Here is a 16,559-nt window from a genome sequence, read left to right as displayed (position 1 = left end):
TAGGCGTTACCAAAAAACTTTTAAAATTATGGCTGTTCCCAAAGTCTAAGGGCCCAAAAAATGTTCGAATAACTTCAACAAAATTGAACGAAATAAATTCAAACATTTTAAATATAAATTCTTGTATTACCTCTGATTTCCCAAGGAAACCTAGGAGTTTAGACGAGGTGACTAATTTCAAGGCAACCGAGTTTCGGCTATTTGTTTTATATGTTGGACCTATTGTGTTGAAAAACAATATTAACGATAAATGTTATTTTAATTTTCTTTGCTTACATGTTTGCGTGATAATTTTACTATCTCCAAATTTAACTAAAATGCTTAATTTTTGTGATGCACTTATAAAATACTTTATAAATGCATTTTGTTTAATTTATGGCTCAGAACATGCATCACACAATATACATGCACTCCAACATCTTATCGATGATTACAATAATGTTGGTCCCTTGGACAACCTAAGTGCTTTCCAGTGGCGTATTTGACTTAATTTTATGGGGGGGGGGGGGGGCGGTACTAAATTTAAGAACATTATACACTACTTAAGTACAATATTTTTTTATATATATTCGTGTATTCTTGATTACTAGTCCAGTGGTCCATTTTATACTTGCATAGTTGCATCTTTTACACCTTGCATATCTTAAGAAAGGTAAATAAAATACAATAAAGTTCAAATTACAGTAAAACAATATTATATTTATTAAATTATAAAATCAATATTTCTTTTTTTCATTTGTGAAAATTTATCAATAATTTTGTCAATATTTATACTTATTGATCTGTGCACATGCAATAAAGCCAATCCGCTTAATCTATTTTGCCCCATTGTAGATCTAAGCCATGTTTTTAATCTACATAAAATAAATGAGAAATTCAAATATAAGTATAGTAATGTCAATTGCATAATCTAAACTTTTTTAAAAACAAAAGATAAGATTCAACTATTATTATTTCAACGTTATTATACAATTATATACGTCGGTTTTTAATGATAAAGTTATCGATGTTTTTATTTATATGAAAGATGGACGCGTAATTTTAAATGTAGTATTTCCTCAACAATAATACTACATAAATACAAACAAATAACTTGGGTAATGGGGAGGCGATCGCCCCCATCGCCCCCTCAAATACGCCACTGGTGCTTTCCCTTTTGAGAACCATATGAGAACACTTAAAAAAACAATGAGAAAATCAGCTCAGCCGCTACAGCAAGCTGTTAAAAGGTATGAGGAAAAATTTAAATTCCAAAAATGTACCAATACAGTTAGCCCGGCCGATACTATACTAAAAAAACAACATACAAATGGACCCTTTTGCAAGATTTACACAACCCACAATATAAAATTTTAATTTTAAAAACTTTTTCAAATAAATATTACCTCTTCAGATAATTATGTTTCTACTAAACTAAAAAAAATTGTAAAAATTAAAAATATTTGTTATGATAAATCTGGAGGGATAGTAATTGTAGGTAAATCGTTTTCTAGTAAAAAGCCTTATTATAACAGTCCCATTGATAGCACAAAAATTGGTATTTATGTAGTTGATGATCTTTCCACGGAATATGAATATTGGAGTATACACGATATTGAAAGCAAATGATTTTAAAAATCCAAGATCAAAAAATAGGTTTTCCAATCATACACACTTCGTCAAATAAATTTATATAAATACTAGCTGTCCCGACACGGCGTTGCCCGCGTATTAGTTTGTCTTTTTGCATTTTCGTAGGCCATGTATTATTGTTATTATGTGTTAGAAAAATTTTTTTTTTATTTATAGTTTATTAGTGGTTTTGGAGATCATAGCGTATAATAAACTATTGAGTATGTCAAATTAATATTCATATAATGTCACTAATAATAACCCACAGGATTAAGAATAGAACATAGTCTGCAACGAATGAGTAAATTACAAAGTTCTTTATTGATATCATAAACAAATATAATTTTATAAATTATGTACATTTTAAACTATTTTTAATAATTTAAATTTAACTAAGAACTAATTGGTGCACAATATTTTTGGTAAACCTGTCTTTTGCTAATATAAATAGATTTGATGGCTTCCCCACACGCGAACACGCAACATATAGTTGCCCCTGGGGAAAACGTGGATTTTCCAAGTCCAAGCCACAAATGTACATTGTTTGTTCTTGAGCCTTGTTTATTGTCATTGCGAATGCCAAATGAATAGGAAATTGAAGTCTTGTAATTGGTATAGGAGATTCTGATGGTATCATTGGAATACGTGGCAACTGCACAATTTCTCCTTTAAACTTTTCAGTCAAAATAGTTGCTTCAAGAACATTTCCGGTTATCCTTTTGATTACCAAACGTGTACCGTTGCATAATTTAGGTGGATACAAATTACGCAAAAGAATAACTGGTGAACCAATCTTCAATCGAAGATTGTGTGGTGGCATTCCTGGTATTTCCAGAGAATTTAAAAATTCAGTGGAAAAATATACTGCTTTGTTTTCATCGACAGTAGTGTCGATTGATTTAAAAGACATAAAATCACCTGGCAATAACTGTTGTATCTGAAAGTTAATTTTGTCAACATCATCATTTTTTGCTGCTAAAATAGCACGTTGACTAAGTCAATTCAATTTCCAACAATTCTACAATTGCTCTCTTTTCTGCTTGTTCGATAAAATTATGCATGCACTGAGCTGTCACACGTTCTTCACAACTGCCCATAAAATAAATTTGGAGAAACTTTGGGTCATTATTAGGCATCGGAAACAACGACCCAATCATATGATACACCTGGCCTTGTATTTTGAATGTGGTTTCAAAATTACGTCCATTAGGTTTGGTATCGCAAATTTTGGTTGCCCCAAATGACGACATTTGAAAGCAAGAATTAAATTTCCGTGTCTTGCGCAAAAACAATTTTGAATCATATGATTCTCCAGCAAGGAGATTTTAAAGGTTCCGGTAGAGTTGGAAGAGGTAACAGTACCACTTTTCCTGATGCGCAACACATGCCGGTTACTTCATTGCGGAATTTTAAGGCCTGACAATATTGACATACTTTGTCCATTGCCCTGATTGAAATATTAGAATGCGCAGAGTAATATATGTCTGGAGCATATTCGAATGCAAGACGAAAAAATGATACACGGGTTAATATGCGGTTGGTTTGCTGTTTCGCTCGATCTCGGGCTCTAAATGTGTATATATTCTGTTCACGCACCACTCTTGTTCTCAAAATGTTTTGTCGCAAACGTTCATCACGCTGCTCTCTAGATTCTTGTGCACGACTCTGTGCTGCCCTGATTCTTTGAGCTGCGTTTCTTGCAACAATTTCTTCAGCCGATTCATGATGTATTACAACACGTTTGCGTCGTGCCTCATTGCTATAGGCATTGTTGAGGTAAGACTTTTTTGGCGGAATTTTACTAAAAACAAATGTGAATAATAAAATGTATACTTACAAAAAAAAATATCCAACTCCAAAGGCGCCGGAGATTATGTCTGTTTATAGTTTGTTTGTTACCGTGGCAACGACTTAAATGTTCACTATATTTATAGAACGAATCATTTTATACGACGTCACTCATGGCATTCATCTAAAAACAAAAATGTCGATCTGAAATCTCAAAATTCCCGTTTTAGCACCTACCAGGGTTGCTCCTCTCACGATGAAAACTATCCTATCTTTTAAGTTGGACCAAATTACACACGGTGTAAAAAATTTCATCATGACCGGTCCATTAGTTTCGGAGTTCATTCCGGACAAACATTGTGACACGAGATTTTTATATATAAGATATACGCCTATTATAATACCTGCGCCTTTAAATAATTATATTTTATTTAAATAAGTATTTATTTTTGTTTTTATTCAAACTATATACATTATAATATATATTTGTATTCTGTACGACTATAGTACCTATATAATTTTTTACCATTCGACCACTGTAATTATAATTATATATATATTATATTATAATTTATAATACTTAATTATTTTTATTTATAATTATTATATATTGTAATATTTTGACAATCTTTTAATCTTCATTATTTTAAGGTATTATAATAAATTGTACGATTCATATTTTCGTTTTTTTTGTCTTACTTTTACAGTTTCTACTTTCTATTTGTGTCATGGTACAATATAATATAATATTCTAAATATTATATCATAAATTAACCTTTAATTGAAGAAGAGTATTGTTTAATACAAATAACGGACACCTGTCTATAACGGACAATTATTTTGGTCCCGTGACTGTCCGTTATATCAGGTTTCACCGTATATAAAATATATAACAACTATAATATGTATATTATATTATATATATACATAGTTTCACTGAAAATAATGCGAATAAGGTTTTATTATATCTAAGAAGTGTTAAATAACTGTATTTACAGCGCAATTTTAATTTAATGTGAATACAGTCTTAACTTGGTAACCTATAGTAAATATGTACAGATTAAGGCTTAATTATCATTAGTTATGTTACTCTATTTAAATGTTATTCATTGTAAGTTTATTCAGCATTGTATAGAAATTAACTTTTTAATACTTATAATTTAAACTAAATTAAGTGCTTATAAAGCATTTAAAATTTATTCTAATTTAAATGTTTAAAAATTAACACTTTATCTAGTTTTATTAAAGCTTATTTTTGAACCTTTAAATTTAAATTCAATCTCAACGTTTATCAAAGTTTTAACATTGGTAAATGCTATGTAATTACACTTATTGTTAAAAATAAAATTTTTTTTATATATATATTTATATTAGCTACACTTATATTATGTATTTTTCGTGTGAATTATATATTGTTTAAATATTAAAATATTTCAAGGCGGGCGGTGTTGACGCGTGCTATTATATTATTATATTGTACTATTTTATTATTATTATTTCATATTAAGAGTCGATAATTTGTATCGGTATCGTTCGGTATTGATAGAGACGATACGCGGGCCGATCCCGATAACACATTATTATAGACTTATATTATACTGTGTGACTATTGAGTCAGTCGCGTACGATCGATGTAATCGGCACCGTCTCGCGTCGTCGTAATAAATAACCGTAAATAAAGATGTATATATTTTTGCGATCGAAATAAGGTGCGTTACAATATATTGATTAAACTAATTATTCCTATCCGAGAACCAAAAACAAAGAAAAAGCGTTACAGTCCACAACATTATTAATATCATTACGCTAACCTTCAAACGAATCAAAATTGATACTTATTCTGTGGTGACTTCCAATATTGGATTGTTATCATGGTCGTCAACCTATCTAATTAACCTATATAATGATAATATTGCAAAGGTAGATTTTTACCCCGTCGAGCGTTTTCTGCTCGCATTTATTCGAATTGCGTATTTTTCTTATGTTCTAGGCACATACACAAGATGACAACCTTGCTCACTGCCTATATCTTTCTATAATCCTACAAATTTTAATGAATAATCTCATAATCTAAACTATTTAAATTCTTTATAATAACATTAGATTTTTCGTTCTATCGCGACATAAACGTACTTTTTTCCAACCAAAAATGACAATTGTTCGTTGTAAAACGTTCATCAGACGACGTTTATCGGACTATTTTGAAAAATTCGATTAGTTTTTTTTTTTTGGTACCTAATTAAACTTTGTTTACTAAATATAATACATTTAATAATATTTACCTATAGGACTTTATAATGTTAATGATTTAAATAATATAGTTATTAATATATAATTAGTCTATCAATATTTTATATCTCGTAATTATTACCTATCTGAGTATAATAATTATTTATACTAGATATAATTAATTAGATATTAGATTATTATATGTAATCATAATAGAAAAATAAAAAATATAAATTTGATTTAAATTTGTTTGTTTAAGTTCAAAATAACCAATATGTGAATCTTATTATAAGAACAATTTTGATACTAAAAACATTCATCTAAGACAAGTAGTTTATTTTTAGAATTATTTAAATTTTCAATATTTTTTGATTATATGAATTTCGAACGTAGTAACTTTTTTAAAAATATTTTTTTTTAAGAATTTACTGACTTTAGTATATTTCTTAAACTATTTAATAATAACCATATAATTTAAAAACAACTTTTTTCATAAGCTTATAAATTTAGTAACATAATTTTTTTCGTAAGGTCTTTCTGTTACACCTTGTATTCTAAAACGACAAGGTTGGTTCTCATTTGAAAAAAATGCTTTTCATCGCTACAGAATTTTTCTTCAATTTTATAAAAAAAAAATCTATATTATTGAAAATATGGCTTTTGAGTGTGTAGTGTGTACAATTAAAAATTACAAAAATTTGAACTTAAATAAATTTTAAAAAAATGTCATTGAGTATGTTCGGAGAATCCCCTATAGCTGTATATACTATAAATAAGTATTATCGTGGTTTGCTGGTTACCGCAACTGCTTTGCTTTTTAACTAGGTACCACGGAGAAAAAAAAATGTTTTCCGATAAACTGTTCAAACAGCACACATCATTGTAAAAACCAATAAATTCACCTCCACTTCACTCAGAATCCAAAAGGGCGGAAAAGTTTTAAAATTCATACTCACTTAAAAACTCGAGTTAGTTTCCCGTCAGCACAACAACTACTTTGTGTACAATATAATTTATATTATACATTTTACTATTTATTATATTATTTCTTTAAATAAAATGGTATACATAATATGACGTAACTTCTTACTATCAACGTTTTCATACTATACCTATATACGCCTTGCGTTAGCAAGTAATTAATGATCCGACCTGTTCAGCTGTACTAATAATAAATAATATATATATACTAGTGTAGTAGTGTATGCTAGTGCGAGTTAAACACTTTTTGTTTTTGAAAAAAAAATTACAAATTATGTATAAAAAACATATGAACCATATATAAAATCATCTTCATCGTTTTAAATGAAATGAAACGTTCAGCTGCTGCGGTATAGGTACCTATAGGAAAAATGTAGAATATCGATTAAAAAAAATTTGACCTGATTAAATAGAAAAGGCCTTGTACGCGTCGATCTAAAACCATCTGAGTACACGTTCATGTGACGTGTTGATAAGAATATTATATTGATTACCGTTTAAAACAACTTTAACACGCCAACGAAATTATATAGTACACATACATAATATTATTATGATTCACTGGACCAGCGTAAACGTATCTTTATATACTCATTAAGGACGTACCGACAACGTGTGTACGCGTATTATAGTGAGTTAAAATTGGTAATAATATTATGTTTAATGAATATTGGATTGCAGGACGCAGGTGGTCGACTCGACATATTTTTTATTACCTACCTACGGTTTTTTTTTATTTCTAATCCAAATAAAGCACACATTTCAGTATAATATTGTTATCATCTTCCGCACCGCGTTCTGACTTTTGTCTGAAACATAAAGACGTATGGCTCGAAACGAAGACAAACTAGTATAGTAGGTACCGCCTATGAATATGAGATAGGTAATTAGTATATTATTTTAAACATAGATATATGTTTTTAGGCTGGATACGAAGATTTTTTTGTTTGTGATCGATTTTTCTTGAGGTTTTCGTTGTCATGGTTACTTATTAACCAAAACATATTAATGATTTAAAGATTTTCCTTGTAGAGGAAAAACACAGCGTAGAAAATGTATGTATTTGACATTGAAAATATACATCACACGCAAAAACGAAATCGAAAGACAAAATCGTGAGCTAAACTAGTTACAGTCATAACTGCATAATAATTTTAGTCATTATACTGGTACCTAACTACCTACGTCATAATAATATACCTACGGCATTAGTCAGGTTGAGGTAAGGAAAAATGAACATTTATTTTGTCAAAGAGTATATTATAATATTGTATAGACTTACATATTATTATTTTGAATTTCGCTCTTTAACCTAAAATATTATATTTAACTATGTTTTTTTTCGCGTCTTTTTCGTCTTTCGGGTTTTAATGTCAACTATTTTTCATTAAACCGTATAAAATTGTATATTATAATAAATCTTGGAAAATAAAAGTAATTTGTCGGGAATCGTTATTGTATTGTATTATATTATGTGCAAATTGTATTAATTATGATACATTGATACACACTAAATTTTCGCATATAATCATTATTTTAATTGTCTACTTTTCGTGAATATCAATTCAACGTTTGTGACGTATATATTTATCGGTACCTATGGCTGAAAAATCACTAGATGCCAATTTATTGAAATATTATATTTTTTCTTAAATTGCATAATGTATTAAATATTATTTTGGCGAACTAAGCAGAACGATACGACTTGGTTATTTTGACTACAATAAGTACTTACACATAATTAAAAATTCAAATAATTTTTGAGTCCACGAGGAGGAATAATAAATGTTTACATTTTTATTTTTTTCACAAAACTTATAATATACCTATGTTGGGGGATACCATGATCGTTATTACATTTACAAAAAAACAGATTCGTTGTATATTTATAGGCAATTTTTTGGCGTACGTATCGACGACTGTTTGAAATTGCTTGGCGGATTCCTTGAACAGATCGGACTTCTAAACTTTTGATTTTTCTTCCAACTGCGCGTAAAAAAAAAAAATATGTTAACAACATAAGCTTCAAAAATTTTAGTGACGTATTATAACGTAAACAACATAGGTAACTAAAAGTTTAATTAAAATATTTCGAGGTTCGCCATACCGATTTACTAAAAGCTTCAAGTTTGGATTTGAGACCATCGGTGAAAGCATTCAGATTGTTCTTGGCAGAAGTGGTCAAATCTGCGGTGTTATCGTCGACCATTTTGGTTATGTTACCTGTTATGGACTTAACTTCATCGATGATCGATGTATATAAGGTTTCGTCGCCCGGTCTACCCTGGATCTAAATCGACATATCAATTAGTTGGTTATTTTGGATTTCGTTTGAATTATTTATTAGATATGTATAATATTATCTAATAAATAATCGTCTTCGACGTCGTATACAACGGAACTTGTATAATTGACTCAGACATTTTTAAGAGCAAAAAACGAAACAACAACAATGCGCCTATCGCACGTTATAGCTGCCCTGTTGTAGGTATTATAGTATTATATATTACGATTGTATTATTAGAATATATATTATAATTATGCTTACCTGAACAACAGCTACGAACACGACGGCGACGGCCAAAATCACTTTGCAGGAAACCATATTATTGTTTGTTGTGTGTAGTTGTCGACGTCGAACGGATGAAATATTAAAATACGTAATATTATCGACGAGAATTGTAATAATATTATCTGTATCACTGCTGACCGTGTCTCGAGCAATACCGATTTAACCGACGGCGCATACATTGCAGTGTACTTGGAAGGGACCTTTGATTGTTTGGTTATCCAATGAACTGACCCGACGGTTAAGTTGTGATTACAAACACATACACCGCGGCCCGACGTTCGATGATCTCTTTTGATGAGAAAAAAAAACATATCATAATGTTATCATTAAACGCCATACGCAAACGAGGCATCACCGTGTTCCGGATTCAAAGTATACACCGTGAGCTCGGTGCTGGGCGGACGGACGAAGCTGCGACGACGAGACAACGGACGGTTCCCGTCATACCGACGATACAGCGAAGTATTCTATCTAACTATTAGAAGAAACAAGTAATAGCTGAGCTAGCCACCGGCAGTGGCCGATCGAGGGGCAGGCTAAAATGCTATAGCCTAGTGTGGCTTTTTCGGGAGGTCGGCTTTTTTTGAGAATTAAGAGTTATTATTGACTTATTAGGTAATAGGTATATTTATTTTAATATTTTTTTTTCACACTTGTAATGTAAACACGAATAAAAATAATTTAAAAAAGTTATGATAATACAATATTAATATGTCATGTTGCGTGCATAGCCTAATCTATTAATAATACATTTTTGTTGGTAATAAAAGATAATAAGAGATAGAATATGAAGACATCATAAAAACCTTCGCAGAGCAAAAAAGTAGACGTAAAATATCGCTATAGTGTTTTAATTTATTTTAATAAATAACAATAATTATTAAATAATTTTGTATTAATTATCTATTTAGTAATTGTAAAAAAGAATGTACTCATTTAATTTAATTTTAATAGATGTTGTCAAAGATTTTGTACCAATTTCTTTTAAATATTATATTTGATAAGTATGTTTCTGTGTTCAATGTTTACTACCTATTTCATAAATGACTATTTATATTTCCGTTATGTGACTGTACAAGCATTGTTTATTTGTACTGGTATATTTTATTTTTAGAATTTGTCTATTTTAAAGATTTAATATATTTAATTATATGTATTTTTTTTCGATAAAAAAAATAGTATATACAAATTGAAGAGAAGGGTTGTCGCCGCCACGACAGAATACGTATTCCCCGCTAACCGACACACACGCAGGGCCGGATCTTAGCTTTTTAACACCCGAGGAAAGTTAAGACAATACGCCCATCTCGGGGAGATTACCAGAATTAGTATTTTTTTACGAAAAATCAAGCACACTCACACAGTATTGTGAGGACCAACATTTACAAAACCTTTTGCAATATACTAGACCAATATTTTATTTACCACAAATAATTTAAACGATTTTAACTTAAAAATGAAACATTTTAAATTTTTAGCTAATCAAGTAATATAGTTTTAGAAGCACTTTTTAAGGCCAGTTGTACCATTTTTGATTAAAGTTAACCAAATCGGCAGAATTTGCCCGATTAAATATCTGTTATCAGCTGATTAAGCTTAATCGAAGTTTAACCGTATAGACGGTACAACTGGCCCTAAATGGTGTATTTAAAGCTAAAATCTGTGGTCAGTATTTCTAAGTTTTAGGTTTAGAATAAATAGTATTGATAACAGGTAATAACATGTATGAATTATTTATTAACAAATCTAAATAATGTATCCATTGCTTACTTTAAATATAAAAAGCATTATGTAAAAGAACAATATTTAATATCAATATCATACATTTTTCATTTTTAATATTTGTTACAATCAAAACTTAATATGTTTAGATACGGAAAAAATACAATGAAACAAAAATGTGATTATGTACTGACAATTTTAATATGATGATTATAACATTATAAAGAAATTTACTTTATCATGGATTATAACTTATGGATTAAATGTATATACTAAAAAATCTACATTCTACATTCTAAATTTTATAAATTTCCAAAATAAGAAGAACCCGTTTGTTTATTTTATATCTTGAACTATACAAATAAATTAGATAAAAAAAAAGGTTTATAGAAAAAAACTAACCAAATAGAATATAAATTTCCTTTTAGATTATTTTAATATAATATGTAAAACATAATTTTAAATCTGACTTGGGCTACATATCAATAGGATAGTATTTTTGTTTTAATTATTTAATTATGTTGTACTTTCATATTATCAAGTTTATCAAGAAAATTAATTGTTGTTTATTTGTATTCAAAAAGCAAACACAAATAACAAATTATATTCCATTTATCTAGTGGCCATGGTGATATTTATAAAAAAGTTCAGTTTATAAAAAGGCATTTTTTAAATAATATAAAGACTTTTATAAACCTACGAACATGTAATTTAATAAATAATCTGAAAACAATAAAATCAGTAGTAATACCATATGGGATAATATTACTTGTTCGGGTTCTGAATCGTTCTCGAACCTATTCTCCTCATATTTTAGTACAGTATATGCTAATACATCTACATCTATTAAGCATCTTCCTGATATTCCTTGTTATCATTCTCATCTGCCTAGCAACTGTGAAATCAGTCTTATCGACGTTGAATATGGTTTATCCTCATTAAATAATGTGAAATCAGCTGGTCCGGATGGATTACCTGGAACGTTCCTATTTAATATTAGGTATGCAATCTGTTTTCCGTTATGGATGATATTTTGTCATTCGTTGAAGGATGGTATTTATCCATCATCATTTAAAATGAGTTCAGTAACTCCAATATTCAAATCCGGGGATAAATCGGATGTTAGAAATTACCGACCAATTTCAATCCAGAACCATATTGCTAAACTTTTTGAACAGTTAGTCCTTAAAAGTATTTTGCCTTCCGTTAACATAGTGTTAATGGATGAGCAATACCGTTTTAGATCCCAGCAGTCTGCCACCTTAAATTTAAATACGTTTAATAACTTCGTTTTTGATGCAGTTGAACAAGGCTCACAGGTTGATGTCATTTTTACTGATTTTACCAAAGCCTTTGACCGTGTAGACCACTCAATTCTTATGGAAATTTTATTAAAAACTGGTTTTGGTGAACCAATACTTTCATAACTTAAATCCGACCTGTCTGGTAAAATACAATGGGTGAAAATTTATGACAAGAAGTCTACTATACCTCATGTCCCATCCGGTGTCCCACAAGGAGGGCATTTATCACCTATACTTTTCTCTCTATTTGTTAATGGTATAAAATCTGCTATTCCTGATAGTAGATTCCTTATGTTTGCAGATGATTTAAACATTTTTAGAAGAATTGATTCATTTGATGACTGTTTATCTCTTCAAGACGAGTTGAATACTCTTGTGTTGTGGTTCAAATCTATTGGGTTACAATTTAACATTGACAAATGTAAGTCTATGTATTTTACTAGGAGTCGTTCACCTATAGTAAACGCATACTCAATAAATGGTTCGAGTATAGATATTTATTTATTTATAATATATAAACGCCAAACGGCAATTTTAAATTAACAGATTAAGTTTACAATTAATAGATATAACAATAATATAATAATACAAATACACACAAAATTAGAACATATGGAAAAACACAACATAATATAGACTAAATGGTAATACCTTAATTTAGTAATATAAAACTATGATACAACATATTTATAACAATGATATTATTTAATTATTTATTAAAATCAAAATTAAGATAGTTCAGATTACGAAGCATTCTGTGCAAGGGGTGATTATGTCCGTATAATGTATTATGAGTTGGAACTTGGAAGAGTGCGTGGTTTCTGGAAAATAAGGAAGGAATAAGAAAACATATTTTAGAGAGGAGATCGGGTGCATCTATGGTGCCAACTAGGAGCGAGGTTATAAAGCGCTCATCAGCATCTTGTCGACGAGTTGACAGCATTGGTATTCCCAATGAACTACGAATTGAGGAATAGTCATGCGTAGGGTGAGGTATCTTCATTATGTAGGCAATGTAGGAAAGAAATCTATTTTGTACACTACTATAAATGATATGGTCACTACTATAAAAGATCTGGGTGTAATTTTCTGTTCTGACCTCAATTTTCACACTTATATAGAATTACCTTCCTGTCTCTAAAAAGCTTGGATTGATTTCCTTGGTTGATAGACGTATGACAGCTAATCTGAAGTTTTTGAGTAAGCTAATTAATGGTTATATTGATGCTCCCTCCTTACTCCTCCAAGTTAACTTTAGAGTTCCCCCTCGTTCATCTAGATCAAGTTTTCCTTTTGTAATTCCTTTCCATCATACTAACTATGGTAAGAACAACCCATTTGATCGAACGATGCGTTTGACCAATGAGCACCCTACCTTATTTAGTTTATAATACAGAATATTCGTTATTTGTTTTGTTAATTGATAATTACTTTATGTCGTCAAAATGTTGTGTTATTTAAGTTATATTATTCGATATTTGTAATTACTTTCTGTTACCATGTATTATTTTTCAAATGTATGTAAAATATAATATTGCATTTTTGGGCCTTGTGCCCGTTATATAATAATAAATAAATATGAAAATTATCTATCCACTATAATACCTACGTTGGTTTTTTATGAGCCTACCCGTGACTTCAATGAATTATTATAATGTCTTGTGAAAAACGCCGTGTCATTGTCATTATAATATTAGTTCATAGTTGAGACTTGAGGCCAAGAAGTCCCATTTTAACTTTGGGACGTCGTTAAATCGTTAAAAAATCATCAGTTATTTCATTCAGAATACGATTGCTGCGTCATTTTATATTTCTTTAAAACCATATAAAAATATTTTACACTGGTATTACCATCCAAGTAGGTATCTAGTATAAACATATTGGTATGTTTTGTATTTTAATTACTTACCACACATTTTATAATTATTTAAGTGACCTTACATACAATACCTAAACAAGATTATGTTTGACTAATTTTTGTTTTAAATTAATCTCCAACATAACTAATTAGTAATTTACATTTTCGGTTAGATTAGGTTAGGTTTTATTTAATTTTAATTTTTAATTTTAAATATATTAACACCAATTGGCTTTTGCAAGATAGAGTATAACAAGAATACGTATCATTCAGTGTTGTGCATTATCTAAATAAGTTATCTAGATAAAAATATTTATCTTTTTATCTTATCTAGATAAAATAAATACACCTTATTATTTTATCTTATATAGATAAAAACAACTGTCATCTGATTATCTGCAGATAATTAGATAAAATTTTTATTAATTTCACTTGATTTTTTCCGTTTTTCAAAATCTTTTAATACTTATTTGAAATCTTAAACAACCCGCCATATTATGCCACAATAATTAGTTCACAACGCAATATCCAAACTGCGCAATAATTGTTGTTTTGCGTTACATTTTTATGTTAGTATGTTTAAAACCAACCAAAATAAATTATCTGTATTGATTATTATGTTTTTTGCAATAATTCAATTTTTGTCGAAATAAGTCATTATTTTATTAAACAATACAATTAAGTGTCCAGATAATTAAGCTGATAAATGTCCAATATAAGCCATAAGGGTTCTATAACCGTTATTATAGGCTAGAAAAAAACACATTGAGTTTATTAATGTACAGTGGTAAGTTACATTTTTCTAAGAAACTGCAAGAACTAAGATACTGGAAAATTAGTTGGATACTTATTTATTTTCCATTTGCGAAGTCACCTATATAGGTGGGCACCATAGGGGCGTTGAACGGCAGAGAAATAAAATAAAATTTAATTTATGTTTTTAGATTTCCAGAAAATTACAAAACAGCTGTATTCGTTACTAAATTATACCGCATGGGAAGTTGGTTGGCAAATAATACTATTTAGGTATTAACTATAGGTATTATTACTTATTAGTCATTACTTATGAGGATTTGGTATTTTGTTCACGACAATTAAGTGTCAATACGTTGTTCAGATTTGTTGAGAGTAATAGATTATACAAATATGCATACATTTATTAGGTATAAGAAATTATTTAATATTTGGAGATTTAGTTTAATCAGAATCAATTAATGATTTTAATAGATTTTATTTCTAAGAAAATAATTATTGAATTTACCTATGATTGATTGTAAAATTGTTCCTGTTAATTTATTATTATTATAAAGCAACTAACTACAAAACAATCAAACAAAACAAAATTATTCGGGTTTCGGGTTAACCCGAATGTTTTATATTCGGGTTTTATATTTCGAGTTAGAAATTCATGAAAAATGTTCTTTTTAAATCTAAGATTTGAAAATGTAATACAAGATCCCTCATAATATTGTCTATCTTTATCAAAAAAAAAAATGTCTACAAAAAAATCAAATTAAATATTTATGAGCGTTTGAAATTCATATTTATATAACATTTGATATTCATTCGATTTCTCATGTAATTATTTTCTTATTGTATTGTAATTAAAAAACAAATGTCTGTAGCTACTAGCAAATTTCACTAAATGTTTATATTAGCATTTAATATACACGATAAAATTTTGAAAATAATTTGACTCTTTTTGAGCTGTTTACGGACATTGTAAGTTTTCAATTTTTTTAGTTTTTTTTTCTACAAATATCAATAAAGTTTTATTTGTTGGGTAAAAAATCATTAAAATTTAATACAAAGCTTCTGATATATTGTTACAATTGCAGTTGAAAAATATTAAAATACAACGGAAAATTTTTTTTTATAAGCATTTAAAGATCGAATTTTGACAACATTTATCAAATTTAAAGTTGAATAATTATTTTGTACTTAAAAATGTATAAAATGTTCAACTTTTATATCTAAGAATTGAAAATTTAAAACAAAATTCCACGTAAATAATTAATTCTGTTACCAAAAAATCTAAAAAATACAAAGTAACAATTCATTTTTATAGTAATTTTAAGTTCAAATTTGGACGAAATTACATATTTAAATATCTAGAATAACTATTTTAGTTATTTTGTTTTGATTGTATAATAATATTATTCGTGGGTACTTTAAACTTCTAAAGTATACTATTATACATATGTGATAGTACCACGGTTTGTTGTTGATGTATAATGCGTTACCTAATGAATATTGTGATATGATTAATTTGGAATTTATTATAGATACCTATTATAGGTCAATTTTTGTTTTAATACCATAGATAAGTATATAATATGTCTTATACCTAGACTGACATACCGTCTCCACTCAGAATCGTTTTTCTTATACAATAATATTATATCATTGAATTCAAATTTAATATCATCCATTATACAGTGACCCACTTGTAACCTACTTTATAGCAGAGTGACATCCACTTGCCCATCTTTTT

General features: G+C 28.7%; 2 protein-coding genes and 1 long non-coding RNA gene across 3 annotated transcripts in view; 2 read left to right on the top strand and 1 right to left on the bottom strand.

Annotated features, from left to right (window-relative positions):
* Positions 1-8,391: 8,391 nt before the first annotated feature.
* Positions 8,392-9,349, bottom strand: LOC100572491. The gene is made up of 3 exons (XR_510371.3): positions 9,158-9,349; positions 8,717-8,899; positions 8,392-8,595 (listed from the first exon to the last, which is right to left on the bottom strand). It is a non-coding gene; the product is annotated as an uncharacterized LOC100572491 (long non-coding RNA).
* A 2,630-nt stretch (positions 9,350-11,979) lies between these two features.
* Positions 11,980-12,330, top strand: LOC103308234. The gene has a single exon (XM_008181298.1). The coding sequence runs from the start codon at positions 11,980-11,982 to the stop codon at positions 12,328-12,330; it is 351 nt and encodes a 116-aa protein (XP_008179520.1).
* A 168-nt stretch (positions 12,331-12,498) lies between these two features.
* LOC100569027 (cancer-associated gene 1 protein homolog) overlaps positions 12,499-16,559 on the top strand; it is a 10,171-nt gene continuing 6,110 nt past the window's right edge. The window contains exons 1-2 of the mRNA XM_029485446.1: positions 12,499-12,628; positions 12,941-13,017. Of these exons, the coding sequence (XP_029341306.1) occupies positions 12,499-12,628; positions 12,941-13,017 (207 nt within the window). The remainder of the gene's footprint in view (positions 12,629-12,940; positions 13,018-16,559) is intronic.

This window comes from Acyrthosiphon pisum, chromosome X, assembly GCF_005508785.2.
Source record: "Acyrthosiphon pisum isolate AL4f chromosome X, pea_aphid_22Mar2018_4r6ur, whole genome shotgun sequence".
In the NCBI taxonomy this organism is placed as follows: Eukaryota; Metazoa; Arthropoda; class Insecta; order Hemiptera; family Aphididae; genus Acyrthosiphon; species Acyrthosiphon pisum.
This window is presented reverse-complemented; position numbering and strand designations above follow the sequence as displayed.